General features: G+C 38.7%; 1 protein-coding gene across 3 annotated transcripts in view; it reads right to left on the bottom strand.

Annotated features, from left to right (window-relative positions):
* cfap74 (cilia and flagella associated protein 74) overlaps positions 1-27,936 on the bottom strand; it is a 49,839-nt gene that overhangs the window by 19,551 nt on the left and 2,352 nt on the right. For 2 of the 3 annotated variants that reach the window (XM_013910270.1, XM_005730738.1), the window contains exons 5-22: positions 27,830-27,928; positions 27,644-27,748; positions 26,485-26,658; positions 26,085-26,195; positions 25,179-25,281; positions 24,617-24,774; positions 24,235-24,451; positions 23,962-24,126; positions 21,811-21,969; positions 21,519-21,637; positions 13,201-13,267; positions 12,547-12,636; positions 12,006-12,191; positions 11,596-11,716; positions 10,114-10,217; positions 8,738-8,860; positions 8,486-8,607; positions 2,679-2,807 (exon numbers count right to left, since the gene is read on the bottom strand). In XM_013910270.1, the coding sequence (XP_013765724.1) occupies positions 2,679-2,807; positions 8,486-8,607; positions 8,738-8,860; positions 10,114-10,217; positions 11,596-11,716; positions 12,006-12,191; positions 12,547-12,636; positions 13,201-13,267; positions 21,519-21,637; positions 21,811-21,969; positions 23,962-24,126; positions 24,235-24,451; positions 24,617-24,774; positions 25,179-25,281; positions 26,085-26,195; positions 26,485-26,658; positions 27,644-27,748; positions 27,830-27,928 (2,352 nt within the window). The remainder of the gene's footprint in view (positions 1-2,678; positions 2,808-8,485; positions 8,608-8,737; positions 8,861-10,113; positions 10,218-11,595; positions 11,717-12,005; positions 12,192-12,546; positions 12,637-13,200; positions 13,268-21,518; positions 21,638-21,810; positions 21,970-23,961; positions 24,127-24,234; positions 24,452-24,616; positions 24,775-25,178; positions 25,282-26,084; positions 26,196-26,484; positions 26,659-27,643; positions 27,749-27,829; positions 27,929-27,936) is intronic. The other variant, XM_013910271.1, reaches the window with a different exon arrangement.

Here is a 27,936-nt window from a genome sequence, read left to right as displayed (position 1 = left end):
CACTGTTTGCACACAGAGCTCTGCGCCTGGGTCCTCTTTCCCCATATCCCCACGGTCTGCCAGCCAGACTGTGACACTTAGGGTTAGAGCCACAAATTGTTTTTGTACTTCACTCAACTTGCAATCTACTTGCACATTATACCAAACATGTCCTTGTTAGATCTGTAATAAAAACAACTAATTGAGGCCACTTGGTTGAAACTGCCGCTTCCAATTGCACCACACTCTTGCTACAAAAAACAATACAACATGCCTTGTATACAGCTGGCAGTCAGGTTTTGGCTATGCAGCAAAATCTTAAAAAATGCACATACCATCTGCTACCTATCAATGACATAATACAAGTGTACATTCAGTAAAAGGTGTATTCATTTTGTCTTGATCTGTGATCATATACCTTTTTCCTTGACAAAAATAATAAATAAACACATTTAGAACTGATTCTAAACAGGATATTATCTTGTTAATATAGAGTCTGTGTATCAGACTGTGACATAATTACCTGAGAGAAAATAAGGATAATAAACACAGGATGTTAGACTGAAAAATGAAGCAACACAGCAAAACAATTTAATGCCAGACTTACACTTAGTGATATTCTGTTCTCAGAATTTACCGTGCTGAGCTTAATGTTCTAATATTGGATGTACAATCTACAAATAAACACGATTTACCACTATGAGAACAGTGAAAACAGTGTTGGCCACTCAGAGCACACGGATCTATGTCTGGTGTCTTAGGTTATATAAGCAGATTCAGGACCATCATATAAGCAGTGGTGAATCGTGAATGCATTGAGGGATGAGAGGAGCTTGATACTAACAAAAAGAGGCAGAATAAATGCAGAGTTAGAGCTGGAGAAGTGAAAGAGCACAGAAACACAGAGGACTGCAGAGAGAGAGAAAAACCCAAAGAGAAAGAAGTATAATTAAGCACAGAGGTGATAGGCCAGGAAAAAGAGAAGTATGTGTGAGCGAGTGGGAGAAGACGCCACAGAAGCAGGAGAGAGAGACAGAGAGAGAGATGGAGTGATGAAGTGTGATACAGAGAGAGTAGGGAGGGGGTGAAGCTGTAGTTGTGTTAGTGCTCATGAAGGATGCACCATCTCAGCAGCAGCACAAGTAAAGCTGGACTCTAATCCTCGCATTAAAAACCTCTGCTGATTCGCTAAGCCAGATTACTGACATTTTCCCACTTTCCTCTACTGCCACCCTACTGTATGATGACCACTGCATGCCCTTAACTTTTGTCATTTGCAACGAAAATGACCTCCTGTTATTTATTTATTTATTTATGCATACACAAATGTCTTTTCAGTTATCAATACGCAAGGCTGTTGAACTGTGAAACGAGAAAAAAAAGGAGTGTGGGCAGAAGAATACTGACACCCACACAGAGTTTTTACCGTACGCCTCTCATATTTGCCCTGGGGGTCCCCTTGTCCGCTCTCCTGGCATTCAAACCACAGTTCAGCTCCTGCCTCTCCATCTAAATATAGAGCCTGTATTGTTCTTGAAAGAATTACCACATCCTTCAAAGTCATTAGAAACCATTATCACAAGCCTTCATGCCCCTGCGATTAGAGGGCAGGTGTGTTGTACAAACTCTTTTATACCTGCTGGCTGCTGACAGGCTTCAGATTGTTGCCTTTTGTAACTCTGTAAGACTCCTCCATTTACTTGCTTTGGAAAAGGGAATTGTGTCAAAAAAGCGTTGTAGTAAACTAGTAACAATATCACAACAGATTTCTGTAGCCAGCCACAACACAGGGAGACACGATTTATAGACAAAAAGTAAGCTAGCATAAATTTTTGTGTAAAATCGACGCAGTGAGTGCTCATCACAGCTTCTTTAACTATTTTGCTCATTGTTTTCCGCCACAAAAGCTATTAAACCAGGTGGCTTAAACTGGCAAATGAAGGTTGAGATGGTGGGCTGTGTTATACTTAATAATTGTAGTGCACATTAATCCACTATAGCACTGACTGTGAGGCACAGATGGAAGCTAAGTTGCCCAAGGTACATGGATAGTAGTTGATAAAACAGAGTGAGAGAAAACCGGTAGTTTATTTCCCACTTTGCAGCCTGGAGAGCAAGAGAGCACTGTTAACATTGTTCACTTCAACAACCTGTGATCTAGCTTTCTATAATCCCTAGTCAGTGGGCATAAGTGGAAAGATATCAGCTAAACAGGTAAAGCAGTATTAAGTAATAAGATTTATCTGGTTCACAGAAATTGATATGCATGTTGACTTTTGTTGAACTGTTTTCGTATGTGCAAAATAGCTAACACCAACAGTAGGCTAATATGATAAGTTAGCTAAGTTAACAGTTGTAGTTTTTGTTCTTAGAAGCTTTTAAAATGAACATGAACTGTCCCGTCATAACAGTGTATCGATTTCTTCTTTACTATAATCACCTGCTTTTTTAAAACATTAAGTGTGCAGCGTACATAATCTACAGCAGCTTTTCCACGGAAAAACTGTTTACCCTTTTTAAGAAGCAGATTACACAAAACTGTAAGCCAGGATCAAAATATATTACAACTTCTCTTTGGGGTGAAACAGTTTGCACTTTCATAGAAGGCTGAGAGAATCTTAACAAGGTTATTCTAAAATAAGATTATCACTGCTCCAGTGGTTCCATTATCATTGCATCCTCTGTGTGTCCTTCCTTACCTCGGGATGAACTTCAGTTGGGCACTAAAGCTTGATTGAGCCTGGATGAAGCCGGTCTTTGGTAGGATCTCCATGTGCTTCCTCATGTCCTGACATACCTCAAAGGTCAGTTTCAAAGCTGTGCTGGCTCTGCCATGCAAAAAATATACATATAAATACATAATCCATGATATATAAAACGCAGGCAACAATATACAAGAATACTTTATTTTACTGACATAAAGGTAAAGATGGCAGTTCCACATTATCTGAAGCGGATCTCAGATGTTAAATACTCAGAATGGACAATTAACTGTCTGAGCGTCCACATAAGAAGCAGGGGCTGTTGTGGAGGACCACATTAAAAAGCTTATAATGAGGTAAAATTAATAATGAGCAGAAGTGAGTTGAGCTTATTGGTTCAGTCCTCCCCAACACTCCCTGTTTCTCATTAACTTTCTCAAGTTAATTGTTAAATGAAGGGTAGCTTACTTATTGTATGGCAAAGAAATGTACATATATTTTACATTTCGCCCTAAAACTTCTTCTGTTTGAGGTTAATTCAGTTTTTAGTTCAAAGCTAGATTCTTTTTGTTTTCACACTGTCACCAAGTGGTTGCTCAAAGGGGAATTGTTGGGTTTCTCTCTAAAAAATGGAGTGAATTGCACTGAGATATCCTGTATGATTTGGTGTCAGATGAATTAAAACTGAAGTTAAAGACTAGGCTGGGCTGATCATAGTAAGGAATCCAGATTGTATTGTATAGTCTGTTAATGTAAAGTTTGTCAGGTAATTTTATAACTTCTAGTTTTTGGATTCCTCAGACAAACATGCCTCCGAATGAGTCCCTTTTTTTAGCTCTTTCAAGTGTAATAACCAAAAGTATGATGAAACCCTGTTTAAACCTGCTATCCTTCGAGGACTCAGCAGGTACTGAAAGAATTTGGTCTCAGTGACACCCACAGAAAATGTCTTTTATGGAGAAATCTACCCCAAATCAGTATAATTTAAGTGACCTAATTTCCACAAGCTTCAACAGATGGTTGTGCCCGTGGCTGCAAGCCTCAGTTATAGCTGAGGCTTGTGATATAAATGGCTCGTCACCTTGGGAATTTCTCCAACACATCCAATACAGCCCACACCTTCAAAAAACAATCACAGTACAGACAAGCTGAAAACACAGTTTGCTGGAGGTGACACGTGTATACATAATATTTTGTTGTGCTTGCTTTCATCTTCAAAAGACACAAAGGTGAGCCTTTAGCGAGCTGTGGCCAAATAGACTGAGGGACCCGTCATTATTTGATTCTCCTCTCAAAAGAACTGGCCCACTTTGAACAGGGAGGTCAGCCAGATGGTTGTTTCCCCGAGGCAAGGACTCACAGGGACACTTGGGGGATATTAAGTTGCTATCTTTATGCCAGCTAAATGACAGCCTTCAAATTGCTGGCAGAGGCATAATCATGGCTACATAACAATTTAGGGTAATTAGGGATTTTAATTAACATGGGCATTTAACTCAACCTGTCTTGATTTTACTGGCAGGCAGTGACCAGTTTATTTTTGAAGCAATGCTTAGTGGAAATCCACAGAAGTATTAATACTGTGTAATGCAGTGATAGTTTAGGCAAAAAAGAAGTAAAGGTTTGCATGTTATTGCATAACAGCAACTTTAAGATGCACATGATCAATTTTAAATATGTACAACAGTTTGAAGAAGTGAAGGAAGGTCCATAACAAAACGGCATTCCCATTTTGCGTGAAAGAACTTGACGCACAGACCTAACCTCCACACTATCAAACAACAGAGTGAAGACAAAGTGAAAATAGTGTTGAATATATGACTATAGATATGATATTTCCTCTGGGTTTGGTTTAGTTTATGCAGGTGGTCTCATGCATGTGCTGTGGGTTTAACAATAATGCATTCTTTATAACAAGTTAAATAAAAATCACTGGAACTACTTGCAGTTGGATGCCTGCCTGGGCTAGTTTTAGGCAGTTACTATATAAATTAATCTAGCTAGTAACTTTTTTCACGTTCTTTCACTATATTTAACATCAGTTTCTACTCTTCAGTGCCAAAAACTTTAAGCAAATGCTAGGTTAGGCGAATGGACAAAAGAGCTCATGTCTCTTATCAAGAATAATGCAGCAAAGAGAGGCAACATAAAAACACAACCTTTTACTGCCTTAGTGATTCACAGAAGCTCCAGCAGGCTATGAAACGTCTGTAAAAAACTCCCACTGTGGCCCTTTGGGGGCTCCGTAAAAATAGTCCTAAAAAGTTAAACTTTCTTTTATTAGAGCCACATAATAATGCTACTCATTACAATCATCAAGGTTTAGTGGGAATGATATCAGGTCATGTTGCAGAGAGGTTACTCATGCTGAGTCTACATAGAGTGCTGAATAACCAAGTGCCTGGACTCCGAGTGCCCACGGCTGCAGCAGTGGCTCTGCCTTTTCTTAAAAGAGACAGGTGGCTATGCTTGCATACTCCACATGTACTCCAAAGCCCCATGGGAGACCAAGCCTTCATGGCAAGCGCTCTAGGCAACTGTCCCCATAATGCAGCACTGTCTCCTTTTATCCCACATATTATATATAAATAAAACTAACCTGCCAGAAGAACTGTTTTCTTTATAAGTATTTACTGTATGTTGCTATTTTCACATAAAAAGTAAAGAAAAAAGGTTAACTTGATCTCATTCCTCAGGCCAAACTAAACAGGTCTCAGACTGAGACTAAGATAAGGTACAGTTGGCGCATTAGAAATATAGAAAAGGGAGAAAAATCAAGGACAGAAGGCTTTGTGAAATAAAGAAGCAGGGTGGTTGTGTTTTTGTGGCTGGGTTTGGGCAGGAGCGCTCAACTCCCCATCTGGTGCCAGCAAAGGAGTATTTGAAAGTCGGGGCTGAGTGTTTGAAATATTAAAAAAGAAAACACCCTGCCAACTGTGTTCAGAGTATTCCAATCACCGGCTCACAAGCCAAAGTCAAACACTGCACATTTTAAAGCTTCCTAAAAAAATACTTTCAATTAGTAGGAGTGATATTCCAATCACTGGCTCACAGACAAGATGGACATATTCAATTATGCTTTGTGCTTTTCTCTTAAAAAATCTGTCACAAACTTGGGAGGACTTGTGGGATATCTACTAACTACTTAAAGAAAAAAAAAGTGACAAATTCCATGATGAAAGCAGCAGCTCTCCTATTGTTTTCCCCCCAAAAGCCTGCCAAGCTATTTTGTGTTCAAATTATTGTCTTGGAGGCAGAGTGACATATTGCACGGTTTGCTGGTGCAAGCATTAGCATTTTTTTTTTTACTTTAAAAGCTGCACTTCACACTGACACTGTCATCGTCATGTTGTCACACGTGCTGGTGTGCCAGCGGACCAGATGGCATTTGTCACAAATCCCCTACCCCCACACATGCACTACCTCCCCCACATGATGTGATACAATGACTGGCTAGGTGATGGACCTCACTGCTGCAAATGCTACTGCCCCTGGTGTATTCCTAACCTCATGTGCTCATCATAATGCATCACATCCATAATCAAAGAGGATTTACTTCTGTTCTGTGCTACAGTATCGGTCAAAGAGGACTGTGGCGATGCCATGCTTTGTTTAGGAACATTTATCCGTTAATTCATCTCTATTATATTTCATCCACGCGTTGAATTGTTAAATGTCTCAAAGCGCTACTTGGCTGTAAGCGTAGTTAGGCGGAGAGTTTGATGTTGGACTGAAAAGTAAGCGGGCCCTGTCAATTTTAAGGGATTTCCTTGAGCCGTTTTGCTGTGAAAATGTCTGTTTTGGCAGAGACTGAGTATATGAGGGAGTTTTAGTAGTGCATTCAGCAGATAAGCCAGCATGCTACATCAGCAGTCCACGCCACTTTCCAAACTCTATTTCAAGGATGTTTCTGAGCATAGCAACAAATAAAATGGGAATATGACATGCACCACTCATTTCTAGGTTGAGGGTTTCGTATATCTTGTTAAAAATATAAACTTTAAGATGCATTTCATTCCTTCAGTTAAAATAATATTCTAACAATATAGGCAACAGTTAAGAGACTTATATGGGCTGGGTGGATGAAAGGGCTATTTAGTAAAAATCATTACCCTGCTGGCCTCACTCTTGTATGTATTTTGTAAAACACTGAGGGGACAACCACTTTTTAGGATTTGGTGTTCATGAATTTACTGAAGTTATGTTGTTTTTGTAAACCCGGGCAGTGTACTTCTTTTTGCATGACTTGTTTCCTAGAAACACATGTCTACTGGCTGTGCATTAGGCAATTTTCACAGTAATACGCTGCAGTACAGAGAAAAGCATTGGTTCACATCACACTGACTTTGCACAGCTCTTACAAAGACAGCTATGTGCTTATATGTTCTCATATGCTTTTAGTGCATCCACTGACTTTCAAAAAGATAAATTCCACGTGCTTTTTTTTTTTTATCAGTCTGGGCATATATTTGAAAAACGTCTAAAGAAAGAAACACAGATCTTTCCCTCTATGTATTAAATGCCACCATAATGTTAAACAAGCCTTAAGCAGTATTCTTGCATCACATACTGGAACAGAGCATAATCTGTTTCTCTGCCATATGCTGTCATGGCTATCTATATAGTCTTTCTACCAAATTAGACATTTTATTGTGATGAAGACGCTTTAACAGGCCACCTGTTGCATAATGTTGCGTTGGTTAAATGTCTACAAAAGTGGCTATTATAATAACACTCTTAACTGACATGCATATAAACATGGTACTAAATTGTTTCATATTGCACTTTACCCAGAGACAGGTACCTTATACTGTCATATTACTATTGTATGTCTAAATCTGTCATATTATTGTTATACACTGTTCACACAGTGTTTAGGCTTTAGTCTCATGTAATTAAGTAATTAAAATGACTTAAACTAGTATTACACACACACACACACACACACACACACACACACACACACACACACACACACACACACCAGCCTTTTATGACTGAAGGGTAAAAGCCATTGTTTATCCCACGCTGAGGTCAGCTTCACAACTCTTACACTTAACTTTTCTTGAGACTCTAGTTGTCATTGGTCATGCAGAATAGCATGCCTTGTTAGCAATACAACACATAACGCTGATGATTATTACAAATGTATGGATACAAGGGTGCTTTAGTTTTCAGTGTGTGAATGTGAGAGTGAATGAATAGTGGAATTGTAAAGCGCTTTGGGTGCCTTGAAAAGCGCTATATAAATCCAATCCATTATTATAAACATTAAATGTCTCAGATACAAAACTATTTGAGATGTCCTGTACTTAACTGAACATTCTTATCCTTTAAAAAAATGTATTCAGTTATGAAACTACTCTATAACATTTCCTTGCTAATTCTTACAAACTCTAAAGAGAGTGGGGAAAGTTGTAGCTAAGTTATTTTTTTTGCAAACAAAAAAACAAAAAATGTGTTGTTTTTTTTGTGCTTTTTTTTTTTTTTAAATACACGTAGAACTAAGATGTAATGTAAATCTAATGAATTCTGAATTGGTCACTGTTTTAACTTCAGATGCAAATCACCTTGGAAACTAGTGATAACGAATGGTTTTATACACTTTGTTCCAATACTTAGCGTTAAAGACCACTACATTGTGTAAGCATTCAACAAATTGTAATAAACTGTCACTTGTGCATAAGAGGTTGATGTGTAGACCTTCTGAAACAAAGTAATGAGTTCCTTCTAAATGTGAAACAGCTGGACATCAGCTTGACCAGATGAGAAGGTTTACAACCATCTCAGGCTCTGGGACTTACCTGCTTTGGACAATGATGGTGTCTTGATAAAGGCGGTCAAACATGCAGATCTTTAGGTCAATGTTGGGCTGAAGTACCCATACAGGCATGCTGACTGCCACACCTCTCACATGGATGGGTATCTGTTTGAATGAGTCCTCAGTCACATGCACTAAACATATCATTTGATTCATTTACTCTATGGCTTTGTAAACTATAAATGTGTCTGCTTCCTAAGTAATTCACAAGACTAAAAAACAAGCTGTTTCTTACTGGTTTGCTGGTTTTATCAGAGAATTTAAAGGAGAAGTCCAGTCTGGTCTCTCCTGGAATGGTTGGAGTGAAAATAATTTCCAGTTTGACACTTTCAAATGACCCGATCTCTCCCCCGCGTACCTGAACATGGACAGACATACTGTTGATACTGCACTTCTCTTACATTAAATGTGTAGTTACACATCTTTATACTGACAAAAGTTTAGTTTTACCTGATGACACAAAGGTATTCCTATACATGAAGGAGAAAGTGAAAGCTGTGGTGCAGTTATGTAACATTAAAAGGTATGCAGGCATACACTCGTGTACATACAGTGAAGGCAAACTGTCAAGGTGGTGAGAGCGTAATAAACGAAAATGAGTAATAAACCAATGATGCAGCAAGTGCCTCAGTACTGTGGCATCATGATAGTTTGATGGATAATCTGCCATTTAAGACACCAGCCTTCAACCACACAATGTGAAAATATCAGTCAAAATGACAACGATCGAGCCGAGGGCATGCAGGCGCACGCAACACACACAGTCGCAATAATAGCAGAGGGAGAGGTGATGCACCATTAGCCCCCCACCAGAGAGACGTAATGAACCCTGAAAAGTCTAGAATTTCACATGGGCCACAAGGCACACACAGCATCATTGCTAAAAACAAAACAGAGAAGCAGAGTCTTTCAACGACACACAATAGTGACAAAATGTCGACTTTCCACTCAAAATTTTTCAGAATCTGGGCAGATTTCTGGCACCTCAGCTATAAAAATGCAGTCCCTTTATGATTTGACAAGAAGAAGATTCATGCTCCAAAGAAGATGGACCATTTTTGACTGACTCACAGCCCTCACCCTTGACTCAATACTTTAATTTAATTCAGCCTGTCGCTATTAGAACAGACATGCTGACTTTCTTCCTACAAGACTATCCTCAAGTCTTGTTCTATCTTCCTAAGAGCAGTCAAATATACAATATGTTGTTTACTGAATCTCAAAAAACAACATATTGAAAAACTACCAGTATATCATAGTCATGAGGGTTTTTTCTATGAAACCACAGAAACACCAAAGCTAGATTACATAACAGTACTACTACTAGCAACAATTGTATACCAGACTATAAATATTAATGTATAGCTGTAACTAGCCCAGGCAAAATGTGTTTCAGCACAAAAGACCGGGCTTCTTGCGACCTCGTAATGAGCTTTTGGGGTATGACTTTGCAAAACTCTGTATAGTTACCTTACTTAACAGAAGTCTATGCATTTTCCAGTCTATGCTATTTCTGGATATTTAATAGATAAAAGAATACTTTAGAACAGCGGTCCCCAATCCCAGTCCATGAGGGCCGGTGTCCTTTTTGAAGTAGGACTGAAAACTTACATCTCTTAGTTTTATGTCACTGGAGTCTGAGGGGGTCTGGTCTGTCTGAGTGTCCAAATCAGATGAAAGACAAGCTCCAGGAACAGTTTTCACACCCTCTGACACTGCCATACACACAGATAAAAGTCACAAATGCAAGTCATCTCAAAGTTTTATTGTTGAGCAGTTACTCTAAGTGGGCACCTTGTACGGACTAACACTAAAACAATAATGGTGAACCTGTAATTGGTTGATGGAAGAGCAGAGTAATAAGTGATAAGTAAGAAGAAGTAATACTTGGCCTCATTGTAGCAGTATTTTTAGTGTACGCTGGAGGAAAATTTGAAATATCATTTAAATCCAGACAAATAGGCCCTCTGACAAATAACACTGTTTTTCCTCTTGGACACGTGTGGAACATTTTTATGCCAATCTGCAATCTGACCTTTATTTACTAATCTGTGACACAGAAAACATATTGGACAAAATGTACTACAGTCAGCTTCAGAAAGGAACATCAACAGCCTCAAAATTGGTCCAACATCCAAGAGCCTTTCTCGACAATAGAGATAAAATAAAGAAACAGAGTCGGAGCCACTTCAACACAGAATTTCCAAAGCCAGCAGAGCAGAGGCAAAAGACTGAGCAGCTTATCAAAGCATCAGCAGCAGGAAGTGCTGAGTGCAGTGATGTAGACTTCAGATCTGCGAGAACACGAAAGAGAAGATGCCTTGTTGTCATCAGCTGTAAGAGCAAGGTGAACCCTCCGCTTTGTGTGTGTGTGTTCTTTTATTTTCGTTCTTACAAGGACTCAATGTCCTAACAGGAATAGAGAGACAGAGGAAAAAAGAAATCATCTACCACGAGGAGATGTTGTCAGTCCTCATTTTCCTTCCAGAGACTGTTTCAGGGTAACACTGTCTCTCTGTCTCCCACATATTATAATCACTCACCAAGGTGGTGCTGTGTTTGCACAGCATGCTAATGACAGAATACAATATACTGATTTAACCTTGTTCACCATCTTAGTTTAGCGCGTTAGCATGCTAATACCTGGCGAAAACAGTACTAAATACAAATTAGCCTAACTCTGTGGCTAATAATCAGAGTCAGAATACTTTGCATGTAAGGACATAATAATAATAAGATCATAAACAAATGCATTAGACAAAAAAAATGAGCTGATTATAACACTAGGGGAAGTTTTATCACCAAAAAGCAGGACTAGAGCACAAATTAACCAAATTAACTAAAATCATTACAGTCTCTCCAGTCAACATTGGGGCACTTTTTACTCAAAGAATCAAAAACTGCTATTCTGGTATTTTAGCATGTCCTGTGCTTATCATGAGTAAAACACACTGACAATCATTTGGGAAAAGAAAGACAGAGTGCCCAGTTTTGAATTCATGCTATTATGTATTGTAGTTTAGATTTCAGTTTTTCTAGTTCAGGACACAAACTGTGATGGATAATCATGTCATGTGTGTGTCCATATTTTACCTGATTGTTCTTGCTGTTCTCCTGCAGAGAGCTCCCGACTCTGTAGCTTTGATTGGACATCTTCAGCATCAATGGATTCAGGGCTGTTCTGGTTGTTAGTTGCTGTGTTTTGACTGGATGCCTTATTCAGATAAACAAACAGGCAAATATATTCATTTATTTTTACCCATAATATCTGGTATGGGCATCCTGAGACAGAAGCTTTGGAATTCTCTCATGTGAAAATAATGAATGCCAATTTTTTTCAGTGGTTTCAAAATCTTTTGCTTGTTCAATCTACAGACAAAATAGCAGTATAATGTATATGGAAAAAAAGCAGGAACAATTGACTTTTTTATTAGCTATATTGGAGTTTCTCCTTTAATGTATCCAAGAAACATTAGCTCTTACAGTCCACATAAACAGCTGACCTCATATGTGTTGGTAGAGACCTGTGGTGGCATCTGGACGTAGCTCGTTTCTGGACTGAGACATGTGGAGCTGTCCAGGCTGAAATGCGTGGCCAGTGCACCCTTGTTGGTCAGTGTGATGGTCCGTGAAATAGTCTGGCCCACAACGTGCGAACCAAAGTCAATAAACTGGCTGTCAACCTTCAGCTAGAGAAAGAGTATAGTCACATCCTGTAATTAGCAATGTCAGTGAACAGCTGCCAGGCAAAGTACATAGTTTTACATACATTAATTCACAGAAAGCTGATTAAATAAGACAGTGAGCAAAAATAAAAAGGCAGTCAGTGTTTTTTTCTGTGGTGTGACCATGCAGTGTGATTGGTTTAGCCACAAATTCATTTCCCTAAATAATTATTAGAGCTAAATTTATAAGGGTAAAAAGCTACAGCAAGACTGGACAAGAAATTCACATCACAAAATACACACAAGACGCAAGCTTATGAAATCAGAATTAGCAGTTATCTGTAATTACCAAAAACTTTGGCTATAGCTCACTACTCACAATACATTTCTTTACAGTGCATCTGATGGGCACAAAGAAGGGACCCAGAGCTGATGCAAACTGGAGCTCTCCTTCCAAGTCCTCGTTGATCTGCAGAGATTAGATAATGATTTTGTGGTAAGCAAAAGCAAAGGCTTCATGTTTGATCAAGCGGCAGAAAATTTGATGCTAAAACAAAGAGTGGGGCAGTGGAGGAGTTGTATGAGTTGTTTGCTGCAAAGGATGTGGAACCAAATCTTAAATAAGATGACTCATCTTGAAGGAAGAACACAACATTTTAAGAAAGACACTTACAGAGAACACTTTTGCAGGAAAGATGATAGGATAATTAACAACCTCACGCCATTACGTGTATGGCAAATCGGGAAGAAGCTACTTTGGCCAGCAAAAAATATCCACCTGCTGTAAAAGACTCATTATTTAGCATGTTGTGTTTAAGTTATTCCATGTGATAAAACAGGGAAGATACCACACAATTAATCTTCAGAGAAATACTTAATTTCATTCCTATTATTGAGTATTTGTACAGTAAGTATGATTTCAAAAGTTAAAAAGAAACAACAGGTGATAACCACTGAAATAGTTTTTGATGAAAATAAAGATTAAAGAAAAAAATAAGTATAGATGTTTAAAGGCAGTGGTGATGCTACAAACCATTGGCTGGAAAATAGCCTGCATGTCAAATGACATCCCGGTGGATAACAAAGTAGGAGGCTGGAAGCTGAAACACAAATGCCAGAAAGTTGAAGATTATTTTCATTTTTTGATCACAGCTTAAAAAGTGAGTCACATTACAACATGATATTGGATATTACTGTTTAATGCAAAGCTCTGGTAGAGGTATAAAGAAGTGTATGATTAGCAACAAAATTTAAAGTATAACAGCATTTGTCAAAGGAGCTTGCAGAGAAAAGCTCTGGACTTCTTTAAGTTGCTTGAAGACGTTTCACCTCTCATCCGAGAAGCTTCTTCAGTTCTAAGGTCAAATGGTGGAGAGTCCCAGATATAAACCTAGTGGGAGTAACCCCCCCCCCCTTCATAGTAGGTTTATATCTGGGACTCTCCACCATTTGACCTTAGAACTGAAGAAGCTTCTCGGATGAGAGGTGAAACGTCTTCAAGCAACTTAAAGAAGTCCAGACGCTTTTCTCTGCAAGCTCCTTTGACTACGATGACCTGGATGACTGAGAACCTTCACAGACATATAACAGCATTTGCCTTGAAGGTAAAAACCCTACAATTATACAGAGGATACCCCAACAATCAAATGACTCCCTTTGAGCAAGGACTTGGCAACAGTGAGAGAAAAAAACTCCCTTTTAACAGGAAGAAACCTCTAGCAGAGCAAGGCTCAGGTAGGGGCAGCCATCTGTTGTGACTGGCTGAGTATGACAGCAATAATATAGTACAGCAAATTTGCTGTTTTCAACAAACGATTAGCAGCTCTAAATAAAATACTAAACTATAATGAATAAGCTAATGTCAAAAGTAAACCTGATGCTCACTTGACAAGCCAAAGAAAACAAAGTGAAACAAAAATCTACTATTCTATATGAAAGCCATGTAAAGTGGAATCCATAGTTAGACAAAATATAGCAGTTAATCCTTATTATATTGCAGGGGAAATCATACAAGTAAGTAAAAATTCTATTTCCAAATAAGAAAACAAACATGAGGACTGTGAGCTATTTCAAACCAACATGTGTATCTCACAGCACATGTTCGCACAAACCCTAATGCTGCCCCGAGGAGCTTGATAACTTGCTGCCCTTTGAGAGACACGAGAAGAGGCCCGATCAATATAAATATAGCAGGCAGGCGGCCAGGGAAGCAAGGCGAATTCTCAAAATTCAATAAATAAACAAGAAGTTGGAACTATGTGCATAATTAGGAGTCAGCTACAGTTACAGAATATATACCAGATCCTAAACGAACTGTTGTTGGGCTTGAAAAATACTATGATCCTGTTGCTGTGATAGTAAACTTTAATCTACATTTAAAGACGTAGCTGGATTTTTGTTTGTAGATGAGAGCACCTTGGTGCCAAGTGAACGTCTTTGTCTGAAAAGAGAAGAGCTGAGTCTCTGAAGAGATTCATACAAGTTTTTCTCGCTCTGCCTCACATCCATTTTTTTAAGCTCTGTTAAAAAGCAGAATGAACATTACAGCTTTCTTTCTGTTGACACGAGGAATACAGACCCAAAACAATAAGAAAAGAATATGGAAATAAGCTTATGTTGAGCTTCTAGTTTTTATAGCAAGTTTCATGTGCCGTTACTGTTTTGTTTTTGTAGAATATGTTCATGTTGTTTTGGTTGTTGCATTGCTTCGTGAATAAGAAACATAAGCATTCAAGCCCTTCAGCTTCTATTTGATGAACTAAAAAGAGAACATCTGTGTTTTTTGTTTGTAGGATTGACTGTCTCACACGCACACACGTCAAAAATACTACACACAAAAAAACACAGTTAAACGGCAAACAACCTATAACCACAGTATAATAATGTGCACTATCATCAACTCCAGTGAGCAAAGGGACATTCAGTTTAGCTTAAGGCAGTTGTTTGAAGTTGTTGGTCCAGTTGCCAGGTAAAAAACTTGGAGCAGCCTGGCTGAAGCTGCCATCCAGCTCACCACTGTGATCTGGAAATCTATGAAAGAACTCCACCTGAGTAAATCTGGTAGTAAATGTCACATTGCACATTCATCTTTTTTTCCCTGGTCAGATTTCCCACTTTATTGGTGCTATTCTTCCTAGCTTCAAGACAGCTGGTATGAAGGGATATGAAGGAAAATAGAACAGTTCACTTGGGATTAAATTCTGAATGAGGCAGTCTTTGAAAAAGCCTGCTACAGCCCTATATAAATCGCTTCAAATGAGGCCATACTGTACAGTTTTTATCCTTTAATATCTACTGAAGAGGACTGAGGTGGTGAAGCTTTGTTATACAGTAGTACTGACTATACTCTTGGTTAAATTATACATTCTTGTCCTCATTGGCTTCTACTATAGTAAATCAATAAGGAGTCTCTGTCCATAATTCAGTTCAGCATAGCTAAAACACCCTCATAGTCACACGCAACCACTTCTGAAAGCAATTTACTGAGAAGCATGAAAACTCTGTCTCATGTGTGTCAATAGTACTTGAATAATCTTTCTCTTGTGCTAATTGTTCTGAAGTGAGATCTGGTTCTCTTTATATCAGGTGGCTACAAAGTACAATAATGCACAAATCTTTTCACAGTTTTAGACAACATATAAAAGCTGCAACTTTTTAAGGCTGACTAAATCTTTAGGCAGGTTATACTTTTTTAATCTATCAAAAAACAAAGTGAAGCTGCTTGAAAAGACACTCAGGCAGATGGCTGAAATAAATATGGGCCTGTCACAGAACTTAAGTCTAACTGCAGCGCTGACTGGTGCTCATATTTGGATGTTTTTAAATGGACAGACACAGACAGACTACCAAGAGGGCGATTAATAAAACAACAGACTCAGTTAAGTGCAGTGTGGTTTTCTCATGTCAGTCACTGAAATGAACTTTGACAGTTTTCAGGCAGTTGAGAAGACGAAACTAACTTTGTCAACTTGATGGTTTCAATTGGATACAAGCATAATACATAAGGCTGTCTAAGGATCTTCAATTATACAGTGTGAAAAAATCTTTTACAGGAATCAAACGGGTGATAGAGCCCTTTAGAAGAGCAGGTGAAACTCGAAGTTTGAGTTTAAATATAAGAAAGACTCCACGTTAATGTTCGACTGACACTGACGGCATTCTATAAACGTTGTTCTGGCATACAAACGTTTAAGCGTCCTTGGAAGATAAAACCTACTGACTTTTGTGACTTTTCACACCCATTGTCACCATACATTTGGCATTCATGGGTGACAGTGGGTGTAGGACTAGTTTTTGCTTCCGAGTCTGGATAAACTGTCCCCAGAACCATTGGATGATTTTCCATTAAGTCCACAGACATTTTTTGTCACAGCAGGATGTCTCTAATGAGTTGGCTCTCCGATTCAGTAACTTTTCCAGTGCCATCCCCAGGCCACAATTAAATACTATGACCAAAAAAACCCTTAACTTCTGCAAATTAGACATTTCTACTACTTGCTTGCTTACCATCAGCAGGTTAGTTTAGACCTTATTAGTATTTGCTCAAAGATAAGTACTGCTGACTATGCACAGGTCTTAGAACCGCAGCTGCTCCTATACATGCATATACTGTGTGTGTAAAAGACAGAAAACTAGGCTAAAGTAAAAATATGCTTTCGGTAGCCTGCGTTGTCAACGCAGGACTGATTAATTACTTGTTAACAGGATTCTATGTTAGTCTTGCTGTGTTGTGTCTCAGGCTGCAGCCTGTTAGCGAGTGTTACCCATATGGAAAAGATATATATAAATCTTATAAACTTTGCATCTGTCTTGTGTGAAACTTGTATGAAAAGCATACAAGAGTGAAAACAGATATAAGATCCCTTGAAAAATTATATAAATGAAATTCTTATGTTTGGATACTTACTAAAACAATATATGAAAGTAATGAGAAAGTGGCCACTTTCATGAGTAAATCATATAAGCCTTACATGATTCACTATATGAAGTAGGCCACATCTTATGCAAGTCTTTTATAAGTTTCTTTTCCATATGGGTAATGTCAGTCATATGCGTTATGTTGAGAGCTACTGTTAAATGCAAATATAGTAACAAAAAACAAATGAAATCAAACCGAAGCCACAAAGGACCATATTTTATAGAAACAAAATGCAAGAGAATAACACTGAATACACCAAAGAGAACATATCACATCTATTAAGTAAAGTTCATTTATTAAGGGCTTTTCTCAGACAGCCAGGGTTTTTTTTCTTGGATCATCTTTTTTTTGTTTCTTAGAAAATGTGAATAAAATTTAAGCCTGGATGGACCAGGACTGCGCTGAATTTGATCTTACTGCGGTAGGATCCTATTTTTCCTGTGTAATAACTTTTCCTCTCACTCTGAATGATAGCTCTGATTGTATGCTGCTGTATGATAATAGGCACAAGAGAAAAATTAAGGCTAATGTTTCAATGCATGGGAAAGCCCAATTTGGCTCATCTGGACTTTCTCATATTTTGTTTTGTTTTTTTGTTTTTTCCACAGAAGATAGAAGACAAAGATGCACATGTGCCTCCTAAACAGCATGAAAGCAAACTTTGCTTCAGAAAAAAGGAGAGAACAAGACAACAAGCAAACAAGACAAAAGCATAATATACAGTTAAACAAATAGTACAGTTAAATCCATTACAATGCAGTGTAAATGAGACTTCAGGTTTTTAAAAACAGTTTGAGTCTAAATTGGAAAAAAAAAAAAGGTCAAATGACATATAAAGCAGTACTTTTTGATCTGGTTATTAATTAGCAGTGCAAGTGATAATGTTGTCTCTGTATTTATGGCAGTTCTTGATTTAAATAGACCAAATTTCAGTTTAGGTTTGATATGGTTTTCAGTGTTTTCATCAGATTGGGTTTATCAGGATTGAGGAAATCTCGACATTAAATGTAATTGCAGTTGGGCTTAAAGGGTCCTCTTTTACTTTGTCACCACTGTGAATAGTTTTGTCAGTAACAAACTTCCAAACGACTGAACCAAATGAAACAAACCGTACGTGTGATCACACCCTCAGTATCTGCCGAGTACCACCATTTCTACGACAGTCCACGGCTTTCTCTCACAACTGATCTCAGGAACATACACGCCACAGAGGGGTGTCTTCCTCTAAGCCAGTCCTTTGCAGTAACATGCTAGGATGTGGCACTAACTACAAAAACACAACTTCTATGCACTGGCTTTTCACCAAATGTGGCAAGCCCAGGCTGTTGTGGTTTTTGCACCAGTAGTGAAAAGATACAGCAGAGCCCATTGTGGCACAAATGCACCTACGCTGGGCAGGGGGTGTCGGGGGAAACGAAGCCAATTTTAGAAATTCAGGGGGCGTACAGGGAACCATGGGCTGGTGTGAAAAAGTCTAGTGTGTTCCTGGTTCCTGGTTCTCTCTCTAGCTGTGCTAATGTTTTTAGCTGGGTGAGCCATGATGATTTTTCAGTTGTCACGACTGATCTCAATACTGTGTGGTTTCATGTGTGAATAATTACACACAACAGGCACTGAAAAATACAGGGAGGGTGTATAACAGGTGCATTCATTCGTCAGGATGTATGAGCGTGACTCAGTTTGTAAAACCGAGGATTTCTGACACCACTTAGCATTTTTTTTCTAGGCTGTTTTGCTTATGATCCTGGTGCAGTTTGTGATTCTGATAAATACAGTGACAAGGTGCTTACAATTTACAGTAGTACCATGTAAACTTGATATTAAATTTAACGATCATTCCAACCATTTGATATCACTACTGTGACTGCAGTATGATGTAACCAACAGTGCTGTAGTAAAATTTTTATTATAATGTCATAAAAACTAAGACAAGAACATTTTTTTGTTGGTGGCGCTTTAAGCAGTAGACGGGGGTCAGCACGGACACCTTGACTGCTCCGTAGCTATACAGCCCATAGACAACAAATTGTGATGCACTGTCTATTCTGACACTTCTCTATCAGAACCACCGTGAACTTCAGTAGCTTGTCTGTTAGATCGGACCACACGAGCCCACTCCCCTCTCATGACCCTGTCACTGACTCACCACTGTTTCTTCCTTGGACCACTTTTGTTAGATACTGAGCACTGCAGTGCAGAAACACCCCACAAGAGTAGTTTTAGTACAATTCCTGCTTCTAACACATCAACTTTCAGGACAAAGTGTTCATTTGCTGGACAAAATATATTTCACCAAATAATAGGTGCCATGATGAAGAGATGATCAGTGTTACTTACGTTACCTGTCAGTGGTGATAATGTTATGGATGATCAGTGTATGATAACATTTATGTCTTCACAGGTAAGGTACCTTTTGAGCATGTATCATTAAATTGCCAGAGAGAAAGTAATCTAATAATAATAATAATGTATTTTATTCTTGAATTGTAGGTTTAGGGTTAACATTTGAATGAATGAATTCATGAAAAATACTTGGAGCCTCACTCCAAGTATTTTTATTGTTTTGCTGAAACTCTGGCCATGATATACTTTTACTCACTTTCTACCCCGTTGCCTACAAATCCCAAATATAATGTAAACTTATTTTATTTAGTTGAATTTTTTAAATATAGTTTTGTAAAGAGCATTTACATTTTTCTAATTCAAAGATTCAAAGATTATTTTGCAAACACCAACCATCAACTCCTGATCCAGGGCTTTCCGAGTATGTAACACAGGTTTGGACCTTATAACCACATAGCATTCTTCTATTTGTAAAACCACAAAAACAACACCAAACAGCTGTGAAGTAACTGCTATTTTTTAAACCTTGAGAGCTCATATTATTATTGCTCTGCATATGCTTGAATACATTTTCCTCACTTTATACAATAGGTTGCTATGCGGATTGCCTACCATCTGGTTATTTCAGATTTTCAGCTGTCTTCCTGTAACAAATTTAATGAGGCATCAAGTGATTAAAATGTCCAGGATTTGGGGGATGGTCATCCAACAGCATGACATGTAGTATCATGATGGTTAATGGGAGGTTAGCCACAATGAGTAATAGAGCATATCAGACCTTGTAAGGCTGTATTAACAGAAAGCCTGAATGTACTGAATTGACTAGAGCTTTGTGTTACAATTTATGAATTCAAAATTTTCACACATTCTTATTTTTATTTTGTTGTGATTAAAATGAACGAAAAGCAGGCGCAGCGTTTATTATTTTAGTGCTGTAGAACTAATCTGATGTCTGCAAATGTGAAGCTAATGTGAAACTATAATATGTGCACCTACAAGTAAAATCAATAAAATCAAAGAGACGACCAACTTTACTTCTCTCAAATAAAAGGAAGATACTAGAAAAGCAGTGAGTGTTATGCGTTGTATACAGTATGCCTGCATTTACCCATTTGGTATTTAAGTGCATTTTGTACATGTGAGTTTGCAATTGAGAACTCGCATGTAGAAGGTGATACGTTCAGACAAGTGGTCCTGCACTAAAGCTCGAGAACGGCATCAGTAGTGTTCAAGCTGACCCTGCTGTAGCCTGCGAGACTCTTCAACTCAGTCAGGCAGAAAGAAAAGAGATGAAGAAACCACATCAAGCTATGGGAGAGCTGATGGGAAAGTGATACACAGTGAGTGACCTGGAGAACAATGCATCTCTGCTCGGCCTGTGGGCTGCTGGCATGCTGATAGAGAGGAGATAGAAGAGACATGGACTGACTCATGTAGCTGAGCCTCGTAAGAGGAGCTGTGAGCGTGGTGATCCAAGCTGGCATCCATATGTGGGAGGATAGGCTTTTCTTTCACGACCACTCCACATCATATTTTAAAAAATGACAAGAAGTGGTTGCTAAATGGTGATGCACGACCAGATGTTTCAATGTGACAACTGAAGCGGTTTAATACATATGGGAGTTTATCACAACAGACCTTTAATGTTTGATTTCTGGAATTTTATCCGTTTCTGGTGCCACACTATCAGATGTCTGAAACCAGATTTCCCGACCACTTCAATACTCTAACCCGCAAACGAGCACAACCATGAAGCAACACCGCTGCGTTAATGCAGTCCCCCCCCCGGTGTCTCTCTCATCTCTATGAGATAAATATATCTATTTTGTCCTCAGCTGGGATTCAGTAGGGGTTCTAGTGGGCTGCTTGATGCTATGCTATGTTGGTTTTCCCTTCAGAGACATTTACTTTGTCTGTCATGATTCGTAGAACTGGAGTAATTGGCTCTTCCTGAATCAACCTCAATATGGTAAAATTGCCTATTGAGAATTTTAGAAAGATTTTCCTAAAATTGTTGCCTAAAACAAATACTTTCGGTCTTTCTTTGTTTACTGTTATAGCTGTTATAATTAATAAAACACAAAACTTACTTGATGGTGAAAAAGTTCTTCAAGTGAGGGGAGACCCCGAGAAACTTGCAGTTAATAACTGCGTAGCTGATATTAGTCAGGACAATTTTCTTCTTGTACATTTTTCCCACATCAAAGTCCTAAAATAGACCAAAACATTTAATTTAATAATTCAGTTCAGTTCAGTTTTACTTATATAGTGCCAAATCACAACAGCAGTTACCTTATAGCACTTTATATTTTAAGGTAAAGATTCTACAATAAAATAAAGACATACATTTTTGTGTTTTGGGACTGAAAAAACCCCTCATACCTTGAAGAGGATGACCTCTGGTTTACTAATGAATGGAGGCCCTTTTAACTCTTTTCCACGATTTCTTTTAGCAGTCATATTGAGCTTTCCACTCGCTATTGGAGGTTTTTCTTGCCTCAGTTGTGTTTGCACCAGTGTAGTATTCTCATTGGGCATTTTCTGTAACCACACAAGCAAAGCAACAACTGCTAATTAGTAATAATCTACTATAAGATACTCAAAGATTGCAGCCAAATGGATCCACAGTACAAAAAAAAAGAAAAAAAAAGAAAAGGGAAATCATTTTTCTGGATCATAATTTCTTATAATTTAAACCCAGAGGCATCCTTCATTTCTCTGCCATGTAGAAAAACTGGGAAACTACTGTTGAAATTGCTCTTCTTTTTCTTATTTTAAATTATCTGAAGGATTAAATGTGGAGTTAAACTCATTTACACCAACAGATAGAGGAGTTTCATGGTCCCGTCCACTTGTAATATGTAAAATGAGTTTGACATTCCTGGAATAGAACATGTAGGAGTTTGTATGGTGATAAAACAACAGGTAACTTCATCGTCCAAAAAGTTTTCTTAAGGTGTTTTTGTTATTCAATAGTTGGAAGTTTAAATCATTTTTAGGCTTGGTCTAACACATCCAACATACTGTATAGCGAACATGTTTTTCTAGTGTTAGAAATTAACTTGGGCACGAGGTTATTTTAAAATACCTTCACCTTAGGGCACAGGCATGTACACAGCACTCTGGCTCCAGTTTCTCTTGCCATCAAAAACATGCTAAGTTAATTCTCCTGTCACTGTGCCCTTGACCATATGCTTACAGCTGGAGCACTGGCTGCAGAGGCACTGCCCACTGCTCCTAGTAAGGATGGATTAAATGGAGGGAATGAGTTGCTCTGTCAGGATTAATAAAGGATATCTAACCAAAACTTGATTTTCAAGAGTCATACTTACTACATGTTATCACAGTTGTCTAAAAATAGTGTGTGAGCTTTATGTCATAAATAATACCCTTCTCCCCCAACCCCCTGACACTGAATTAGATAATTGGTAGAAAACGGATAGATATCATTATGGATCAAGATAGTGGATTTGATACTAGTGGTATTGGTGTGGTTTACAAGGCTGCCTTATTCAGCGTTTTGTATTTTTATTCCGTCCATGCTTTATTCTGCACTGTAGAGCGCTTTTATAACTTTGTTACAAAGTGACGTGTTGACATTTAATCACTGTTCTCCCCCTCATGAATCATCTCATTAGCTTTATTGTATCGCTCTGCTCTGCTGTTGTGCTGGCTGTGTTGAAAAGTACCCTTTGATGAGGGCGTCAGTCTGATCTGTATTTTAGGAGGAGAGATCACTTCCACTTGGCTTGTCACTCGCTCAGACCTCTGAGCTGCAACGCTACGCTTGCTCTGGGCTCACAATGAGAAGTGATGTCCGTCGCCCCACATTTCAAGAGCGCTGGGGCTCCAGATTAGACACAGAGGCTTCTCATCTTCATGTCAGTCAGCTAGTGTAGAAACTTTCACCTTTAACGTCAACTCCCATGGAACGATCTCAAAATTGTCACTGTAGGCCAATGCTGATATGATCAACACAACTCAATTTGACTTATTTTATATATACTGTATATTGAAATATATATTAAAATATTAGCTAAGCTGTAGTTGTTGTCTAGAGTATGATGGATGGAAAGCCTTGCAATTGCTTATGTACAAATGGGAAAAAATTGGCTAGCTGTCGATTTCTAAAATGTAAACAGTGCTCTCTTTAATGTGACTAATCACATTAATGCTTTCAGAATCATTATTAATGCCATTAGTACTATCTACTATTTATTGCCAAATAAATAACACAAGTTTTCAAAAACAGAGCTCTACCTTGTTCCCTCAGCACTGAGGCCTGACTGCTGACTCTTTGTACAGAGCTTATGTGTATGTGTATGGCGTCTCTTTTCACCTGCCTAAACAAGCTTCACTGTGACCATGCTGAGTTATTCCCATTCCAGTCTAATGCACATGCTCCAACCAGCAGGAGTCTCGAGTGCAATCTTTAGGATATTAATGTGCCTGCTGAATGGTACGTGATTTATGGCCATTTAAATTTAGCAGGTTGCATAGGTTTGCTTTTGGTCGCCTGTTGTTTTAGTCAACCTTGATGTGTTGGTCCCACAGCCCGGAGAATTCAGGCTCAGCCAGGCTGTCAGTAGGGATCTGGTGATTCACTTTCTCCTCGTTTTCCTCAGTCCCCTCCAGGTCCTCAACATCAGAGCAAGCTGACGATGACGAGGAGCTGCTGGTGTCACTGAAATCTCTGAACTGTTGGACAAAGACAAACACACACAAACGATTCATTATAAATTGCTCAAAATTCCCTCCAAGCAATCATTTCATAGTAGGCATCTCAGATCTTAGATTCCCCCTCACGATAGTGGCTTTCTCCTCAGCAGCTGATGGGGGAACAGAATCCAGGTAGTACGGGAGCTTCTCACTTGCCCTCCTCAGAGATAGGAACTTCTCAGTGGCTGAGGGTTTGGGCAGTAGCAGTGCCGGCTTCCTCTGCCTCCTATTCGTCAGCTGTTCTTCCTGAAGGATTTTTGAAACAATCTCCACTCTTTTTGACTTCTGACTCTCCTGAAATTCCCTGAGAAGGGTAAATCGACAACACTGCATTATCCTGAAATGGGGTCATGCATTCCTCAGCACACAGTGAGAGAAAACACCCACACGTTGCTGCATGGAGTGGGAGTGGAGGACATGCGTGTGGGAGAGGAGAGGATAGGAGAGGAGAGTAGAGGAGAGGACATACCCTTCTTTACGTTTTGTTTCCTGCTGTTGTTTCTGCTGGTACATATGTTTCATACTGTTGATTCCTTGGGCCTGCAGGGATTCTCTCAGTTGTCTTTGTAGCTGCTCCTTCTTCTGGGCATTAGCTCTGGCTCTGCTTTGCTGGACCTGTAAATTCTCCTAAGGAAACAACGGCAGATTAATAAAGCTATACTCGACCACATGCAGCTTTAAGACTGAACTGACTGTTTGAAGGCAGAGACATCAGACAAAGAGACATTTTCTCTTTAGACACACAATTTGCCTTGAATCATATGTTTAATCAGAAAATACAGCAATAAACAAAAACAAAGCATTGTCAACAGTACATATCCACACACAACTCAAAGTGAGCCTAGTTGGATCACTATGACTTCATAGCTTCATTGCTAAATAATTCATAATGCAAATGTTAATTTAGGCACTTAAAATGATGTTATAGTAACCAAAAAGCACAGTAGTGATATAAAAAAATAATAACATATAGGCTTTTTTATCTCATCATTAATGAAACAACCACAATGTTATGCTGTTCTTTTGCTTACTTGGGTTGCTTCTATGTTAGTTTTCAATGACTTTACAGCCTGTAACCTCTTTTCCAGTAACTCTTGGTTCTGCCGCTCCCTCTCAGCCTCCTGCTGATTCATCCTGAATGAAATGGGGACACCAACTAAGCACGCAAAATGTCAAATACAGCACAGAGAGAAAACAGCAAATGTGCTATTATTGCCTGGCATTAAAAACCCAAGGTTGAGCCAAATTTACACTGGTGACATCGTAAGTAGTACAAAAGGACAGAATTCAAGTCAACTTATAGGTGGAATAAACTTGGAAGTAACAGCAAATATTTTCAGATTATCTTCAGCCACAGACAAATACATATTTGGTAAGCATACATACAATTGTATGTGTAGTTTTTACAACCTTTAATAAAATTGTGTGTTCATAATGTATAAATGGGATTTCCACAAGGTCAACTATTGGCTTATTGGAGTTTTTATAGTTTTTGGCTTTCTAGGCACCAGCTATTTCTGTGTAGAATTTGTTTCCATTAACAAATAAAAAAATATATACAATAGGACCTATGATGGTCTCACTACATTTCCACAATGGGTTCAATTGAAGTGTAAATTGTGCTAAAATTTACATTTGTGAAATATCATGCAAAATTATTATACACCAGAACAGACTCTAATGGCTTGAGTAATTAGTGATTTTTAGAAAAATCAAGATTTGAATAGATTTTTTGTCTTCTCAGATCACTTTCAGCTAGATCAATGATGTATAAATCTGAGCTCTTTCAAGTGTCATGTCTACTCTGCTTGTAATGCAATTTGCCAGGATGTGCGAACGATCAATAGGACGTGCCAGCTCTCCAATGAGTCCTCTGAGATAATTCACATCTTTGTTTTACCCCTCTGACACTGTTTATTGGTTTGAAAGCTGATTACCTTTTTACAGTCTGTTTCAAGTACTTGGCAGCTATTTTGCAGCTCTCTCGGCCCTCTTCGATTTTCCTCTGACATTCAGTCTTCTCTTTCTTTAGCATGGCTGCCTGTTTACTATCAGAAGAGAATCACAGACACTTACACACAGAGTGTTATCATCACATGGCTATTTTTGGCTTGTGATAGAGGCTTCTCACGAAAATAATCACATGCTTTAAATATAATGGATACACAGGAACAAAATGTGCCTACAAGAGTCATTTCACTCAGGTTATGTGCAACACATCACTCTTAGTTATTCACATAATGACAAATCGTTTTGAATTTTCTATGCATAATAAGGACAACAAATCAGGGGAAAAAGCAAAGCTTTTAGGAGGGTAAATATGGCTGTTTTCCATACTCCCTCAGATTCTTCATCTTGAGTTGCAGGTTTTGGCTGGCTTCCCTCTCCTGCTGCAGCCTCGTTGCTGCCTTCTGGGCTTTAAGAACCTGGAAGAGCTGCTCCTCTTCCTGCACCTCCTGCCGGAGCAAGGAGCATCTGCCAAGCTCAACTTCCACCTCACTCAGCTCCAGTCTGAGGAGCAAGGACAAATGCATGCAGATGGAATAAAATGAATGGGAGAACTCTAAAAACACTAAGTATCTGTAGAGTCAATACGATGAATATTACCACCTCAATATCAGCCAGCTGTCAGCCCTGAAAACACATGCAATTAAAAATCCCCGATCCCTCTACTTTAAACTATAAACACGCCCTTTTCTTTCAATGGCAGTTTCACCAAGAGGTGACACTTTTCATACAAAGTTTTGACTTTAACAGTTTCACACTGTTCTGAGACATTTCATACTGACATTTTTTAACTGACTGAAATACTCTCATTACAAGCTGTAAGCTTATAGTCAGCTTGACTACGCAGAGATTTGCACTGCACTGTGAAACACCCAAACTATTCCTATTCTATCCTATTTCTAAACTGTTATTTTTATTTATCTTATAAATGTCGTTCAAATAAGAGGCCAGCTTAAACCTGGCTGTATGATTGTTTAAAAAGCTTCTAAACCTGCACTGAAACCATTACAGTATTTTATTTCCCTCTAGAAAAACCCACACTTCCTAACAGCAGAATGAGAAAGGATTCCTTACAGATCTTTTACACAGCAAAATTGTTTACAGCCTTTATTACTTTATTGAGTAACCAGGCTTTATGACTAAAAAGTGCACAAAAAACCCCACAAGGGGCTGCAGAGCTGTGGGTGTGTTTTCTAGGATACCACTGAAGTGCTGAAATACAATCCATGAAGACCAGTTAGAAAAATACATTTTTGAGTTTGAAGCTTTATCAGACACCCAAACACAGCAAATCCGTTTGGTTACATGCTGACAAATGCAAAAAAAACCAAAACACAAATACACTGTTCTTGCAACAAAATTATCTGCCACCCTCTGTGTTTGCTCTCAGTGTCAATGCAGTGGTATAACTGCGGCAAATAAGGGTGCTGGCCTTTTCTAGCAGTACTAATGCCTCTTAGATCAAGACCTGTTTTCTTCTTGGACTCACTCTAGTTGCTTCAGCTCAATGTTGATGTGGCCCTCGAGCTCCTCCTCACTCTGCAGCTTTTGACATAGGTGCTTATGCTGGGCTCGCAGTCGAAACAAAGCCACGCTGACAATTTTAAACAGAAAGACAAAAAAAAATTAGTCAAAATAAAAGTACCAAAGACCAGTTGGTTTATTTTAAACGCACCTGTTGTCTGTTACTTTCTGTTGTTCTATCTCTCTCTCCAAGTTATCCCTCTGCTCCAACAAACTTTGAATATTCTGTTGACAGAGTTTTAGCTTTTCTCTGGAGAA

This window comes from Pundamilia nyererei, unplaced genomic scaffold (assembly GCF_000239375.1).
Source record: "Pundamilia nyererei isolate P.nyererei 1_Seehausen unplaced genomic scaffold, PunNye1.0 scaffold00039, whole genome shotgun sequence".
Taxonomy (NCBI): Eukaryota; Metazoa; Chordata; class Actinopteri; order Cichliformes; family Cichlidae; genus Pundamilia; species Pundamilia nyererei.
Note: the sequence above shows the minus strand (reverse complement) of the source record. Positions and strands in the feature narration are given on the sequence as shown.